We start from the raw sequence: 15,000 nt of genomic DNA on the forward strand, positions 1-15,000 counted from the left end.
AACGTTATACAGTAATGACGAGTTATAGAAAAAAAAAAACTCTTCAAAGGGTTGAGGGCACACCCGATTTTGTACTGTGAAGTCCTGAACAAAACAACAAACAACATTAAACTCTCTCCCTGGGAGGTGTGCCTAGGCAGCTAAGTACACTCGGCAGCTGAATGAATTTTTAAACACACTCCCCGGGCGTTTAGCTGTGAAATGCAGGAGAGAAAGCGACATTTCTTTTTTTGTCATTGTTGTTGTTCTCTTGTTGTGTTAGAATATTAATGTAAAATACTTTTTAAGTTTTATGTCAAAGTCTTTACCTGAATAATTCAGCGCCGTTTCCTTCCAGCTGAAGGTTTGGTCTTGTTGTACTGAATAACAGATTAGTGACTGAAAATAGGCATGTTTATTTCAGACTGACATCATTGTTCTTTTATAAATTAAACAATAAAGTAGTAGTAGTAGTAGTGTGTGTGTGTGTGTGTGTGTGTGAATGTGTGTGTGTGTGCGTGTCTGTGTGCATGGGTGCATCCTACTCTTCTTTTACAAATTATTGCCCGATTGATTTGCTGTTTGCTGGATGAAACACGGACCGCAGTTTTCATTGGAGTATCGATTAGCACTAGAACATTTTGTCTTCTGCTTTTTTGTTTGCCTGCCGAAAATGTAACGTTGAGTCTGTTAAACTTTGCAAAACATTTACTGGAAAACTGATTTACCTCCAGTCTGTTCTGTTCCGATGCTAGTACATTATGAAACGGTCATAAGAGTGGTCCTGTAATGCAATTTCATACGGTGCCCTCCAGGATTGTATTTTAATGGGGACATTTTTCATTTTTAAAAGTGTAATATACCTTTTGTCTTTGCCAGATATAGACCTGTTGGAATGAACCAATGGGAACACTTTCCCTCTGTACAGAAGTGGCTTGTGCATACACTGTTAGACCACCATAGCCTCTTTGTTTGTTTGCACATGCATGAGATTTGACTTTCTCCGTTCTAAGCTCATCTTCCCCACCCCCTTTCTCTCTCTCAAATTCAAATTTCAAATAAATCTACTAATGTAGTTTATTGGCATGAACTACATTAGTAAACATTGCCAAAGCGTACACACAGAAACAGGATTAGGAATACAAACATTGTGGTAACCACAATGCAAACAGTATGGTAATGACAATGTGTAGGCTATATAATAAGCATAATAATAATGACAATACTTCTGAAATATTCTCTCTTAATCTCTCTCTCTCCCTCTGTTTCTCTTCATATCAGTGCTCGGTGACAGGGAGCTAAAGCGCCCTGTGTCCATCCCTTTAAACTGCCTCTCAGTGCCAGTGATCCCCACACCCAGGCACCTGCCTGTGTTTGCAGTGTGTGTTTGGTTTGCCTCGTCCTGTGTGTGATGTTGTAGAATATGCGTTTAGTGACTTGTCCTCACACCCGGACCTTTACCCAGCCGGGCTGCGTTGAGGTAAACCGCTCCGAGCGCAAGCTCTGCTTGCGTTGAATTCTGGCCAAAATAGCAGGATAAAATGAGAGACGAACCCTTTCCAACACACGTCCTTTCGTCTTTTCTCTGAAATATTGTCACAGTGTGAGCTGTTCACAGTATCATTACCTCGCAAAATGAAACCGACAGAACTTGTTTTCATGGTATTATGCGATGCTTGAACTGTAGATTTTTTCCAAATCCTTTGAGAGAACCAGTAAGTGCAAGTGTGAGTGTTAACTGTAAACAAATGTTTTTTTAGTTATTTTTTTACTTTGGAATCTATAGAAATTAGATTACACATACATATTATAAGAATAGATTCCACACACACACACACACACACACACACACACCATTGTAACATCTACACACACATGTATTTGTAATGTGTCTGTTTTGAATTATGAAAAGATTTTTTCCTCTGCGTTATCATGGTATACTATGATGTCTGAATGACAGCAGATTGAACACATGTTCCATCACTCCCTCTCCCTGGGGCCAAACATGCATGCAGGGTTCTGCGGTTTTTCATACAATCTGATAGATAGATAGATGGATATCCAAAAATATTACATCGATACTTTTCCTCTTTAGGAAACTAGACTATATTCTTCCTTTCTTGTTTAATATTTAAACACCTAGATATTTTTAGTGAAGTCAAGAAGTTAAAACTCTTCTGGGTACAGGGACCAGTCCTCATGCCCATCCTTAGAATGCATACTTGAGTAACATTGTTAAAAGAATAACGTATTCTTAAATAAGAACTACAAACGAGGTCTCATAATTGTATTAGCCCTCGATAAGCAAAGAACTCAGTTCATGGAAGTGCCCTCAGACCAATCCCCCACCGTACATTTTATCCATCAACCTATTCTGGTAAAATGCTCCTTCCAGATTGAGTGTGTTTGTGCTCAGTGCTGGAGCCTGTCAGTTTGGAAGAGGGCAGAGAAACATGTCTTCTCCAAAACAAACACGTCAAACTGCTGTCTCATTACGCTCTGCAGTCCGCCGGCTGAGCTGGTACGGTCATAGTGTCCGGGGGGGAATACATCATTTGTAGCTTGGACAAACAGTGGGCTTGTGCAAACCATGGGTGCTTTAAAATGCTCTTCCATTTGCCCGGTGATTATTCATGCCTTGCGGGGGCCGCCTGCCGCAGCCAAACCTGGCACTGACCGGCCTTGGTACCCGGACACACACTAATGGATTCTCCATCTTAATGGGCGGAGGAGTAGCCAGTGGTCAGAAAGCAGAGGGGGATTCTAATGGCCGCCTCTTTCTAGATTAATGCATTTTTGCTTTTTGCCGCATGAGTTTGGTGTTTTATTTTCTGATCTTTATCATTGATCTATCTCACATCGTAATAATGGCCACTCTGCCCGGAGATGCTACTACTTAATTTATTTAGAGTCTGTCCACTGTTTTCTGTAGGGTGAAATTATCGAGTCAATTACAGTGACAAAATGGAGGCAGCCGGGGAAGTCAGCTTCTCTGTGCTGTTTATTGGTGCCATATTTATCAATATTGTTTTTTCTTGCCTTTTCCTTATGCTGTTCATTATTGGTATGTTTATTTGATAGTGTCTTTTCTCACATATTCTATTCTCTATACGCTTCAGGGTTGGGCCGTATGGAGGGCTTGATAATGGCCGGCTTGTGTGACTGTGAGAGCAGCTGTCTTGTGACTCCAGAGCTGTCCGTGGCGAATGTTCATGTACAAAGAGGCTGTCACATGACCCAAACCTCACGGACAGGCCGCCACTGTCCTGCGGGAATCCAGAGTTCTCCTGAGGTTAGCCCAGACAGGGCCTCATGCAAAGTCCCGACTGACTCCATTAAAGGCCGGTCAGAAGGCCATCCCAATGTTCATTTTGCCATGTTTCAGGAAGAGAAACCATAGCTTTCTCTGGTTTTCATAAGTAAATGTTTTGCCCTTTTTAAAAAAAAAGAAATTAAGTGCTACCACTGTGAGTGGGGTTGGATAAATGATCTCAATACGATTATGTATGAGATGTGCTATTTGCAGATGTTCATAGTATTATTGCTTATTTGTGCCCTCAAATTAAACGAACCATGACTCATTGTTCGCTGTTGAAAATGAAAAGTCTGATTTTTATTCAGATCTAATGATGAATGCTATTTGCAATCTAGATGATTATGTCTTTACATGCGCTATTAAGCAATGAATACCCAGTTGTTTTGTAATATTTTAAATGTATCCCCCAAACTTGATTCTTTGTCCCGCGATGAAACAATTGTTTTGGGTTCTGCAGGATCCCAGTCTTGCACAGGGTGAGCTATAAGGCTCTATACTGAGTAGAAGGATCTTTTTTACTTAACTGTGTGTGTTTCTGTGTCTGTGTCTTGCGTGAGAGTAATACTTTAGCACCTTTCTAAACCAATGGTTAAAGTGCTTCACAAAAGAATACTAAAAAACACAACAAACAGGATAAAACAGAAAACACAAACTAAATAAAATACAAAGATAATAATTGAAAAATAAATCAATCATACTGATGAATGAATGACAAAGAATGGCCACCGTATCAATAATCAGGAAAAGAGTAAAAATGTTTTTTAAAGTTTTTTAAATAAGATATCCAATCTTTAATGGCTCCAAGACAATCAGTTAGATTTGTCAATATACTGAAGTCCTTGCGATTCACAGAGATATAAAGCTACGTATCATCAGCATAAAAATGAAAATATTTATTAAATTAAGTATTAGATGACCCGGGAGAAGCATATTAAGAGAAAATAATATAGGGCCAATAATAGACGCTTGGGGCACCCCCACAGGAATTCTCCGATAAATAAAATAAAATCCAGTTAAGAACAATATCAAATATGGCAACCCAGTCCCTAAGCCTACTAATTTAATATCTTGTGTGTGTCCTCAGATGCTGGAGCCCAAAGTCGACGAGCAGTGTGACCCGGGGGTGCACATTACCACGGGCGAGGACGGCCCGCCCTGCAGCCCCCCTGAGCCCTGCCCGATGGACAGCCCCCCGCCCGAGGTCACGACCCCCTCGGAGGACGAGCTGAAGACCCCTCCCACCCCCCCGCCCTCCACCGAGGGGGAGGACTGCCGGAGCATGGAGGGGGGGCCCGAACCCTGGAAGGAGAAGGAGGCGGAAGAAGAGGAGGAAGTGAAGGAGGTTGAGGAACAGGGGGAAGAGGAGGAGGAGAGGCAGCAGACCGACGAGGACAACGTCTCCGAGGCCGCGGAGGACACCGGGCCCCCTCCCTCCTCTTCCTCCTCGTCCTTCGTCATCCCCGAGCTCCGCCTGGACCGGTCCTTCAGCGCCGACGCCCTCTCGTCCTCGCCCACCGACGAGGAGTACGACGAAGACGAGGAGGACGACGAGGAAGAGGACGACGACGACGACGACGAAGAGGAGGACAGCGACGACAACTACCTGGAGCGGAGCGAGAGCAAGCGGCGCAGCGTGGGGGGCGTGGCGGCGGTCGCCGCGGCGACGTGTGAGCGGCACGGGTCCGGCCTGCGGGTGCAGAACTCCCTGCGCAGACGCACGCACAGCGAGGGCAGCCTGCTGCAGGAGCCCCGCGCGCCCTGCTTCACCTCCGACCACGCCATCGACCGGCTGGACCCCGCGGGGGCCGGGCGCAGCAAGGTGGGCTGGACCCTGCCCTCTCCCCGCACCCTGAAGAAGGAGCTCACCAAGAACGGGGGCTCCATGCACCAGCTCTGCATGCTCTTCTCCGGCAGGAAGGTCAGTCCTGCGCCCGAAACTCCGTCTGTACCTGTCTGTAACGCCGTCTGTACATCCGTCTGTACCAGTGTTTGTACCCCTGTCTGTACCCCTGTCTGTTACCCCTGTCTGTACCCCTGTCTGTACCCCTGTCTGTACATCTGTCTATATTGCCGTCTGTAAACTCTTGGGTGGCTGTTTGGCAATGGCTAACGGGTACCACCTAGTGGTGAATCATGGAATATTTCTGAAGTGACACGCACACACAATTAACTATACTTGTCTTTACACAGTATATTATTTTTGTATACTTGTTTCAGTTGAACATCTTGAAAGTATTTTGTAGCTGTGGAGATCATGAAATATGACATTTCTGACATGGTCGCTGTTCACATATCCCGCTCAGCACTGCTCCCTGCTGGACAGGAGAGGCCCTGCAGGATTTTTTTCTCATTGCTTCTGTCTGTGTTATCTTCACCACTCAAACACAACCACTGTTCCTGGATCAGCGGTACACCACTCTACATAAACACAACCACTGTTCCTGGATCTGAAGTATACCACTCTACACAAACACAACCACTGTTCCTGGATCTGAAGTATACCACTCTACACAAACACAACCACTGTTCCTGGATCAGCAGTACACCATTCTACACAAACACAACCACTGTTCCTGGATCTGAAGTATACCACTCTACACAAACACAACCACTGTTCCTGGATCAGCAGTACACCATTCTACACAAACACAACCACTGTTCCTGGATCTGAAGTATACCACTCTACACAAACACAACCACTGTTCCTGGATCAGCAGTACACCACTCTACACAAACACAACACTGTTCCTGGATCAGCGGTACACCACTCTACACAAACACAACCACTGTTCCTGGATCTGAAGTATACCACTCTACACAAACACAACCACTGTTCCTGGATCTGAAGTATACCACTCTACACAAACACAACGACTGTTCCTGGATCAGCAGTACACCACTCTACACAAACACAACACTGTTCCTGGATCAGCGGTACACCACTCTACACAAACACAACACTGTTCCTGGATCAGCGGTACACCACTCTACACAAACACAACCACTGTTCCTGGATCAGCAGTACACCACTCTACACAAACACAACCACTGTTCCTGGATCAATAGTATACCATTGTGCACAAACATGCAGGGGGGTGGGGGGATCACTTCTTTCTGGCCACGGTAATTCATCTTCTACCCATAACTAAGTCCAGAAAGTAGCACTATTCCTGGGACTGGTGTGGTATTTGTATTGAAGGAGATGTTTCAGGGTGCAGTACACTGAATTATCCACTGTGGGGCGCTGTGTACCTATGTTGTAGTCTTCCCAGCAAACAGTGTCACTCAGCAGCAGAAGCACAACAGCAGTATACATGGTTCTGACCAAATTTCTTTCCCTGATGTTCAATTTAAAATACAAATACCCCCACCCTCCCCTGCCGCTATTAATAACCTGCACCAATCTCCAGTGAGATGTTCCGTAGGACAAGGTGGGCTGAGTGGGGGTTTAGGACGAGGTGAGGGCGGGGGGGGTGTTTCGGACAAGGCGGGCTGAGTGGGGGTTTAGGACGAGGTGGGGGCGGGGGGGGTGTTTCGGACAAGGCGGGCTGAGTGGGGGTTTAGGATGAGGTGGGGGGGGGTTTAGGACGAGGTGGGGGCGAGGGGGGGGGGTTTAGGACGAGGTGGGGGCGAGGGGGGGGGTTTAGGACGAGGACAAGGACGAGGACGAGGACGAGGTGGGGGCGGGGGGGGTTTAGGACAAGGTGGGGGCGGGGGGGGGGTTTAGGACGAGGCGGGCTGAGTGGGGGTTTAGGACGAGATGGGGGCGGGTGGGGGGGGTTTAGGAGGAGATGGGGGCGGGGGGGGGGTTTAGGACGAGGCGGGCTGAGTGGGGGTTTAGGACGAGATGGGGGCGGGGGGGGGGGGGTTTAGGACGAGGTGGGGGGGGGGTTTAGGACGAGGCGGGAGGCGGGAGGCCCTTACATGGCAGTGCATTTCTCTACGGGAGGAATGCACGGCTCGGCCTCAGCGTGTTGGTCTTGGCACATCTCTGGGGCAGAACTCCCACCCTCACTGCCGTCATCACAAGCGCTTCCCTCCGCTGCGTTTCCCTCCGCTGCGTTTCCACTCTTTACAGCCCCCCTGACCTCATAAATCTCCCCCCATCTCCGCCGTAATGTGGAAAAAGTCAAAGAAAAGCTTTCATCTCTGTTTAAAGACTGTCCTCTCCCTACAGACTAACCCTCACAGCTGTTTAAACCTGTCCGATCCAGTTTACCTGGCACAGCAGCAGGAGATGCACACGGCGGTCCGTAAAATAAACCCCATCTCTGGCACAAAGTTCTACTCCTGCCAACCTTTTTAGTAAGCTGTAAACTGCCAATCTGGTCTTCAGGCTTATCAGTGATTTGCATCCTGTAGCGTACCCTCTGTTGTTTTGCTGGTGTAGCCTTCTACATATGGTAGACTTTGACACAGCGCTACTCAACTCCAGGTCCCGTGGGCCGCAGTGTCTGCAGGTGTTTGCTTCAATCGTGCGCTACACCACCTGATTTCACTAATTAGCTTATTATCTAAACCAAATCGGTAAAATAATTAGTGAAATCAGGTGTTGTAGCGCACGGAAAAACAAGACCCCGTAGGCACTGTGGCCTGCAGCACGAGTAATGCTGGCACCTACACCTGCATCCAGGAGAGTGTTTTTGATCTGTTGGACCATTGTCAGGGGGGTTTTGATCCCAATGAGCCCCTTTATTGATGTAATCTCTCCTGCCCTCGTTAGAAACATTTTTAATACAAGTTGTCTGAATCTGTGATGGAAAATGATTTTAATTGTATATAATGGCACATTAGGGCCTATGTAAATATCATTTGTTTAAAAATGCTTGGATAAAACTATTTTTGTACCTCCAACAGACAGAAATTCATTTTTCAATAGATTAATTTTCCATATCCGCTACAATTTTCCTTGCCAAAAAGTAAAAACCACCTCTTGTTTCATAAATATTTTTTTTGTGTTTGTAACACATCATTGTAATGGCTAATTCATGGAACTGGATGAGGTTTAGTTTGCATTGAGCATCAAGACCGTTAATCAAAGCCCATGTTCTTGCTGTCAAGATCTTGGCTTTTGTTTCAGCTTTTGCTTTGGCACAGTTTTCAAGGCACGATGACAGGACCGTACTTATGTAGGCTGGGCTGTTTTTTCTTCATAAAAACACGATTTCAAGCCAGCTCGATGTACAAAGGCCAGCTTGTACATATTACATTGAATTCACAAATTTGCTACAAAACAATTCACTGCGGCATTTTGGTAAATGACACCAAATGCATGTATAGAAAGCAACAGAGAAGTCCAAAACACTGGGATCATTTTTAATTTATTACACCTACTTATTCATGTGATCATCTAATCAGCCAATTATATGGCAGCAGTGCAATGTATACAATCATGTAGATACCATGGAATGATGGCAGACAGAGTGGTTTGAGTATCTCAGAAACTGCTGATGTCCTGGGATTTTCACGCACACTAGTCTATAGAGTTTGGGGAGAATGCTGCAAAAAACAAAAACTCTAGAGACTGTTGTACGTGAAAATCTCAGGAAATCAGCAGGTTCTGAGATACTCAAACCACCCTGTCTGGCACCAACAGTAATTTCACAGTCAAAGTCACTGAGATCACATTTATTCCCCATGCTAATATTTGGTCTGAAAAACAGATGAACCTCTTGACCATTTTTGCATGCTTTTGTTTTAGTGAGTGTACAGAGAGTTGACCAGAGGCGGCAGAGGGTGAGGGAGAATTGGGCTCTGGGGGCAGGGTTAGGTTAACGTTTTATGGTTGTTTTAGATACTAAAACCAGGAAGAGAGCGCAGATGCATGTGGGCCTTTAAACGCCCTGGTTAAAAGCATTCTGGGTAAACGCGTGCTCTTTTCCAGCTCTTGGAGACTGTATGTGTCACTGAGCCAGATGCCCTAGGTTGTGCCTACTGGTTTACCCAGGGAGGTAGATTTATCACGCGCCCCTGAACGGCTAAACCCAAACCGCCTCTCTGTTTACTCGCCCGGAACGAATTGTGGAAGATTTGCAATGCCGTTAATCTGCTTGAAGATGCCGGGCGGTTTAGAGAGCGAATACCTTCCGCTGCGATGTGGGTGGACCTGGAAGGGAGCGCGTGCGGTCGGAGTCGGAGCGGGATTGGGAATGGTCAGGAATACCGTGGGAGTCATATGTGCTGTTAGCAGCGACAGGGTAAACCTCCTGCAGAGAGGTTTCTGTTCTGTATGGAAGAAATAGCCATAAGCATTGGTTACTCCACACAGACAGGGGGAGAATATGCACACAAACTCCACGCAGACAGGGGGAGAATATGCACACAAACTCCACGCAGACAGGGGGAGAACATGCACACAAACTCCACACAGACACGGGGAGAACATGCACACAAACTCCACACAGACACAGGGAGAACATGCACACAAATTCCACACAGACACGGGGAGAACATGCACACAAACTCCACGCAGACACGGGGAGAACATGCACACAAACTCCACACAGACACGGGGAGAACATGCACACAAACTCCACACAGACAGGGGGAGAACATGCACACAAACTCCACACAGATACGAGGAGAACATGCACACAAACTCCACACAGAAAGACCCTGGCCGGGATTCAAACCCTAGGCCTTCTTGCTGTGAGGCGACAGCGAGAGCCACACTACCCAACGTGTCGCCTCTTGTGCCACACCTGGCCCTCAGAGGAACTGAGCCTGGGAAACAAACAATTCTGGCACACAGCCATCTTGGGATGCCATGGGAGAAGGGCATTGTGGGATATTTATATCCAGTGTGGGAGAAGGGCATTGTGGGATATTTATATCCACTGAGGGAGAAGGGACTTTAACTACAGGGTCCTCAGGCACTTCATGCATGTGACTGTTGCCATGAGTTACAAAAGAGAAAGGCAGGTTGGGGTGAAAAGAGGAAGAGACAGAAGAAGGTTATGGAGAAAGAAAGAGAGATGGAGGGAGAGGTGAGATGGATTTTGTTTGGTGTGTTGCTGGGATCGATTCCGAGGCCTCGCCATCCACCAGACATTCCTGAACTCTAAATGGATTGATTAGCTTTTTCTGTGTACAGGCGCTCACCTGCATATACTGTATGGGTGTGTGTGTGTGTGTGTGTGTGTGTGTTTATGTATGTTTGTGCATGTTTGTGTGTCTGTATGTATGTTTGTGCATGTTTGTGTGTCTGTATTTATGTTTGTTTGTGTGTGTATGCTTGTGTGCATTTGTTAGTATCTGTGTGTGTTTCGGAGCAGAGTATTTTTGAAGAATCTGTGGGGAGAGAGAGATTCCTACATCGTGAATAGTATACATTGTGACACAATTGATATCAGTGAAATCCTGAAAAAGAGAGGCAGAGACAAGGAGAGAGAGATGGAGAGAGAAGATGGAGAGAGGATGAGAGACAAGGAGAGTGAGAGACGAACAGAGAGAAAGAGAGAGAGATGGAGAGAGGCTGAGAGACAAGGAGAGTGAGAGATGAACTGACAGAAAGAGAGAGATGGAGAGAGAGAGAGAGAGATAGAGAGGCAGTGACGTTGCGCTCAGTCTCCCACCTCGGTTCCTGCCGTACAGTGCTGTGTATATTCACTCATGTAGAGCGGGCTTGTGGAAGGAGTGAGTATTGGAGCTGGTCTGTGGAGCGGATGTGCGCTCTCCTGGCTACTCTGGGTCAGGCTGTGCATTAGGGAGCTGTGGTGCGGACACGCAGGGCTGCAGAGAGAGCGATTGAGCTCTGGGTCAGGCTGTGCATTAGGGAGCTGTGGTGCAGACACGCAGGGCTGCAGAGAGAGCGACTGAGCTCTGGGTCAGGCTGTGCATTAGGGAGCTGTGGTGCAGACACGCAGGGCTGCAGAGAGAGCGACTGAGCTCTGGGTCAGGCTGTGCATTAGGGAGCTGTGGTGCAGACACGCAGGGCTGCAGAGAGAGCGACTGAGCTCTGGGTCAGGCTGTGCATTAGGGAGCTGTGGTGCGGACACGCAGGGCTGCAGAGAGAGCGATTGAGCTCTGGGTCAGGCTGTGCATTAGGGAGCTGTGGTGCAGACACGCAGGGCTGCAGGGAGAGCGACTGAGCTCTGGGTCAGGCTGTGCATTAGGGAGCTGTGGTGCAGACACGCAGGGCTGCAGAGAGAGCGATTGAGCTCTGGGTCAGGCTGTGCATTAGGGAGCTGTGGTGCAGACACGCAGGGCTGCAGAGAGAGCGACTGAGCTCTGGGTCAGGCTGTGCATTAGGGAGCTGTGGTGCAGACACGCAGTGCTGCAGAGAGAGCGATTGAGCTCTGGGTCAGGCTGTGCATTAGGGAGCTGTGGTGCAGACACGCAGGGCTGCAGAGAGAGCGACTGAGCGACGCGCTCTCACAGAGAACAAAACAGGACATTTCATTTGTTTGCAGAACATTTAGATCTGCACTGCCTTATCACTCCATTTATCCTTGGGCACTTCCACATCTGCGGAAAGGACAGGAGTTGTGTTTGTTTGTTATCTGCCAGAAAAAAAAAAGAGGAAAACAAAACAAAAAATAAAAAAAGCAACACACCATGCAAAATGGTGAAGTTCTCCGGCAATTATTCCGGGAAGAAGTAGAACTACTGAACTACGGATCATCGATATCACTGCAAACTAAACATGCATCGATTCTCTGTTATTGTCATAATAATTGGCATCTTCTCTTTTAGTAATTAGTAATTACACAAAATGATGATCACTAGTTAATCTTACAGTCATTGATTAGCACACAGGATTTCAACTGATTTTGTTATACACTCAGTGAGCACTTTATTAGATATGTATTAGACTTATTAAAGAGGTTTGACGCATTGTGTGTTCAGAGATGCGGTTGGTTGGAGGGGGTTGGGGGATTGAAAGTGTTACTCGACCCCCTATGGTACCCAGATTTTAACATGCATTTCACACTGGCTAATTCATTAATATCTAATTTTTCGTAATGGTTTGTTTTCTTGTGACACAAAACCAGGGCACCACATTCATTATATTGCTCTCTCAGAAGTAAAGGTATGAAAAGTTCCTAAAAAGGTACAAATGCATGTCTCTGGGGCGCTGCCTTATAGGTGCATTAAATTGTATCCCTAGCCAGCAATAAACAATTAATTTGTACCTTAATTTATGCTGGGAAAACATATTCATGCTCATATGTACCAAAAAGAACATTAGTGTGCTTTCAGCATACATTTCGGAAATTTGAAGAACAAAAATGGTAAACATTGGCATTTATATAGGGCCTTTATCCAAGGCGCTGTACAATTGATGTTTCTCATTCACCCATTCACACACACTCACACACCAACAGCGATTGGCTGGCGTGCAAGGCACCAACCAGCTCGTCAGGAGCGTTTGGGGGTTAGGCGTCTTGCTCAGGGACACTTCGACACAGCCCGGGCGGGGGATCGAACCAGCAACCCTCCGACTGCCAGACGACTGCTCTTACTGCCTGAGCCAATGTCGCCCCCAAAAGTGGGGCCCTCTGAACTTTCATCCCTCCAACACCCTTTCTGAAGTCAGTCTCTTAATAACAGGGTCCCGGCACCCCAGTCCAGAATCCAGATACCACCATGTCAGACACCCCCCCCCCCCCGAAAGAGACAGGACCGGGGTAAACGTGAAATGAGATCTCGTGCCCCAGATCGGAGCACCATGACAACGGCGGTACCGTCCCCCGGGCGACGGCGAGGGCTTGGCGGTTACGCCATTGCCACGGCCGTGATTATTACTGGGAGGGTCGCCACTGCGGCAGGGAGCGGGTCACCCGGGGGGCAGACCCACCGGCCTAAAAATAGCCCTGCTCGCTTTCACACGGAGGCTCAGGAAACGGCCCGGTGGGTCTGCGTGTTTAAACAGTCTGGTGTTTGCCCGAGACACCCACACCCTGATAAACACTGGCCTGGGAGCGGGTGCGTGATGTTCTAGGCCAGCTAGCTTCTCACCGGTTCTTGGCCGACGTTGAAACGGTGGGCGGCTAATCGATGGTTTGTTCCCTGATAAAGAGCGCGGTGTGTTTTTGTCCGTGCTTGTCTTTAGCGCCGAGGAAAACCGCTGGCCCTTTTTTCCGGGAAGGTTCCGGCTAACGGCCTGATTTAGCCAAGCCGAGCGAGATTAAAGAACAGCAACGAACAAATGCAGCTGGGTGAGTGTGAGTAGGTCACACAGGACAAGGGCTGAAGAAATAAACAGCACAAGTGATCAAGATTTCCAAAAAAGGGTTTATTTTATTTGATTCATTTTATCCAACAGGGCCACGCAGAACATTATGTGACTTGTACACATTAGCTCACTTTCTTATCGGCTGTGTTGACATAGCTCACATTGTCCGGGTTCATCGTCAGGGTTTGTGTTATCTGTACAGTACAGCTATATGTGTGCTGAAATGGATTCCCGATTACTTGGAAATCGAACCTTGTTTGATTGTTGGTATGAAGGCCTTCTTTGAAAGGCCTTTCTTTGAAATTTTTAATTTGTTCTATTGTGTACTTTGGGCCTCAAACCAATTTTATTAAGGCTGCATTGTAAAGTTATTATTTTTGAAAAATGATCACGTAATCACGTTACTTACTTCTTCCTGCCTTCAAAGTGCTTCTGAGGACACCTGTGAAGGGCAGTGGACTAATCAGGCAGCAACAAGGCAAGGAGGCATCAAGGCAGCTGCCTTTGAGACACAGCCAGAATGTTATCATCAAAAGTGATGTCAGAAGTGGAAAATAACCAGCTTTGTCCTTTCATGTTCTTTTGAGAAGCCTGTAGAGAGCAACCACTTCTAATGAAATCAAGTGTTGTTCAAGGATCTACGAACTCTGGAACAAATTTGTGTTTCTGACGGACGGCGTTAGCATTCACTGGCAAGCTTCCCAAAGTGGGTTTGTTTACCCAGTGAGTCTCGCTCCGCTTATCGACTGCAAGGCCGCAAATGTGTTCAGATGAATGGACGTGGCGGCGATACAGAACGCTCTTGTTTTGTTTGTTGTATGAGTCAGAAATGTATCAGATGCTAGCAGCTGCCCATGTATTGAACTCTTCATACCCCAAGCTTCAATCTGTGCGCTCTTTGTAGTTTCTCACACCTCCACTTCCTGTTATTCTCCAGTCAGCTGGCAGTGTAGGTTGTTCAATTCAATTTTATTTGTATAGCGCTTTCTACAACACCAATAGTCGCAAAGCAGCTTTACAAACAGCCCAGGCCTGAGGCTCAGAGCAAGCCTAGGGCAAGTGGCAAGGGAAAAACTCCCTGACTGACAGGAACCAACCTTGAGCAGAACAGGGCTCAGTGGGGGGAGTTGCTGATCCCTGCCGTAGATGTTCCACCAATTTTCCGCGTTGGTGTCATGTGTGAACGGGAGCAGGAGTCGATATTCCATGTGAGACGTTCCTCCAGTTTTTCGGGTCAGGATCGAGTAAGTTTTACTGAAATGTTCCACCATGGCTCCAGTGTGAACAGAACCAGCTACATTCCCGGGAAAAGTACGCAGAAGGTCACAACATTATTTCATAAAAAAGCCAATCACAGAGACACAGAAGGTGACGGGTTACATTGTGTGACTTTGTGTGTTTTTTCCTCCTTTATTTATCACTGTATTCAGCGATTACACACCCAAATAAAGTCTTGAGTGCTGCAAATTTGAGACTTGAATACCTGGAAATCAGGCAGATGAGACGACCTTTATCTATCCGCGTAGAC

General features: G+C 46.9%; 1 protein-coding gene across 2 annotated transcripts in view; it reads left to right on the top strand.

The window, feature by feature from the left end:
- Nucleotides 1-15,000, top strand: part of LOC133141713 (regulator of G-protein signaling 3-like) — a 117,712-nt gene that overhangs the window by 77,185 nt on the left and 25,527 nt on the right. For both annotated transcript variants that reach the window (XM_061262366.1, XM_061262365.1), the window contains one exon: nucleotides 4,380-5,213. In XM_061262366.1, the coding sequence (XP_061118350.1) occupies nucleotides 4,380-5,213 (834 nt within the window). The remainder of the gene's footprint in view (nucleotides 1-4,379; nucleotides 5,214-15,000) is intronic.

Source organism: Conger conger, chromosome 12 (assembly GCF_963514075.1).
Source record: "Conger conger chromosome 12, fConCon1.1, whole genome shotgun sequence".
In the NCBI taxonomy this organism is placed as follows: domain Eukaryota; kingdom Metazoa; phylum Chordata; class Actinopteri; order Anguilliformes; family Congridae; genus Conger; species Conger conger.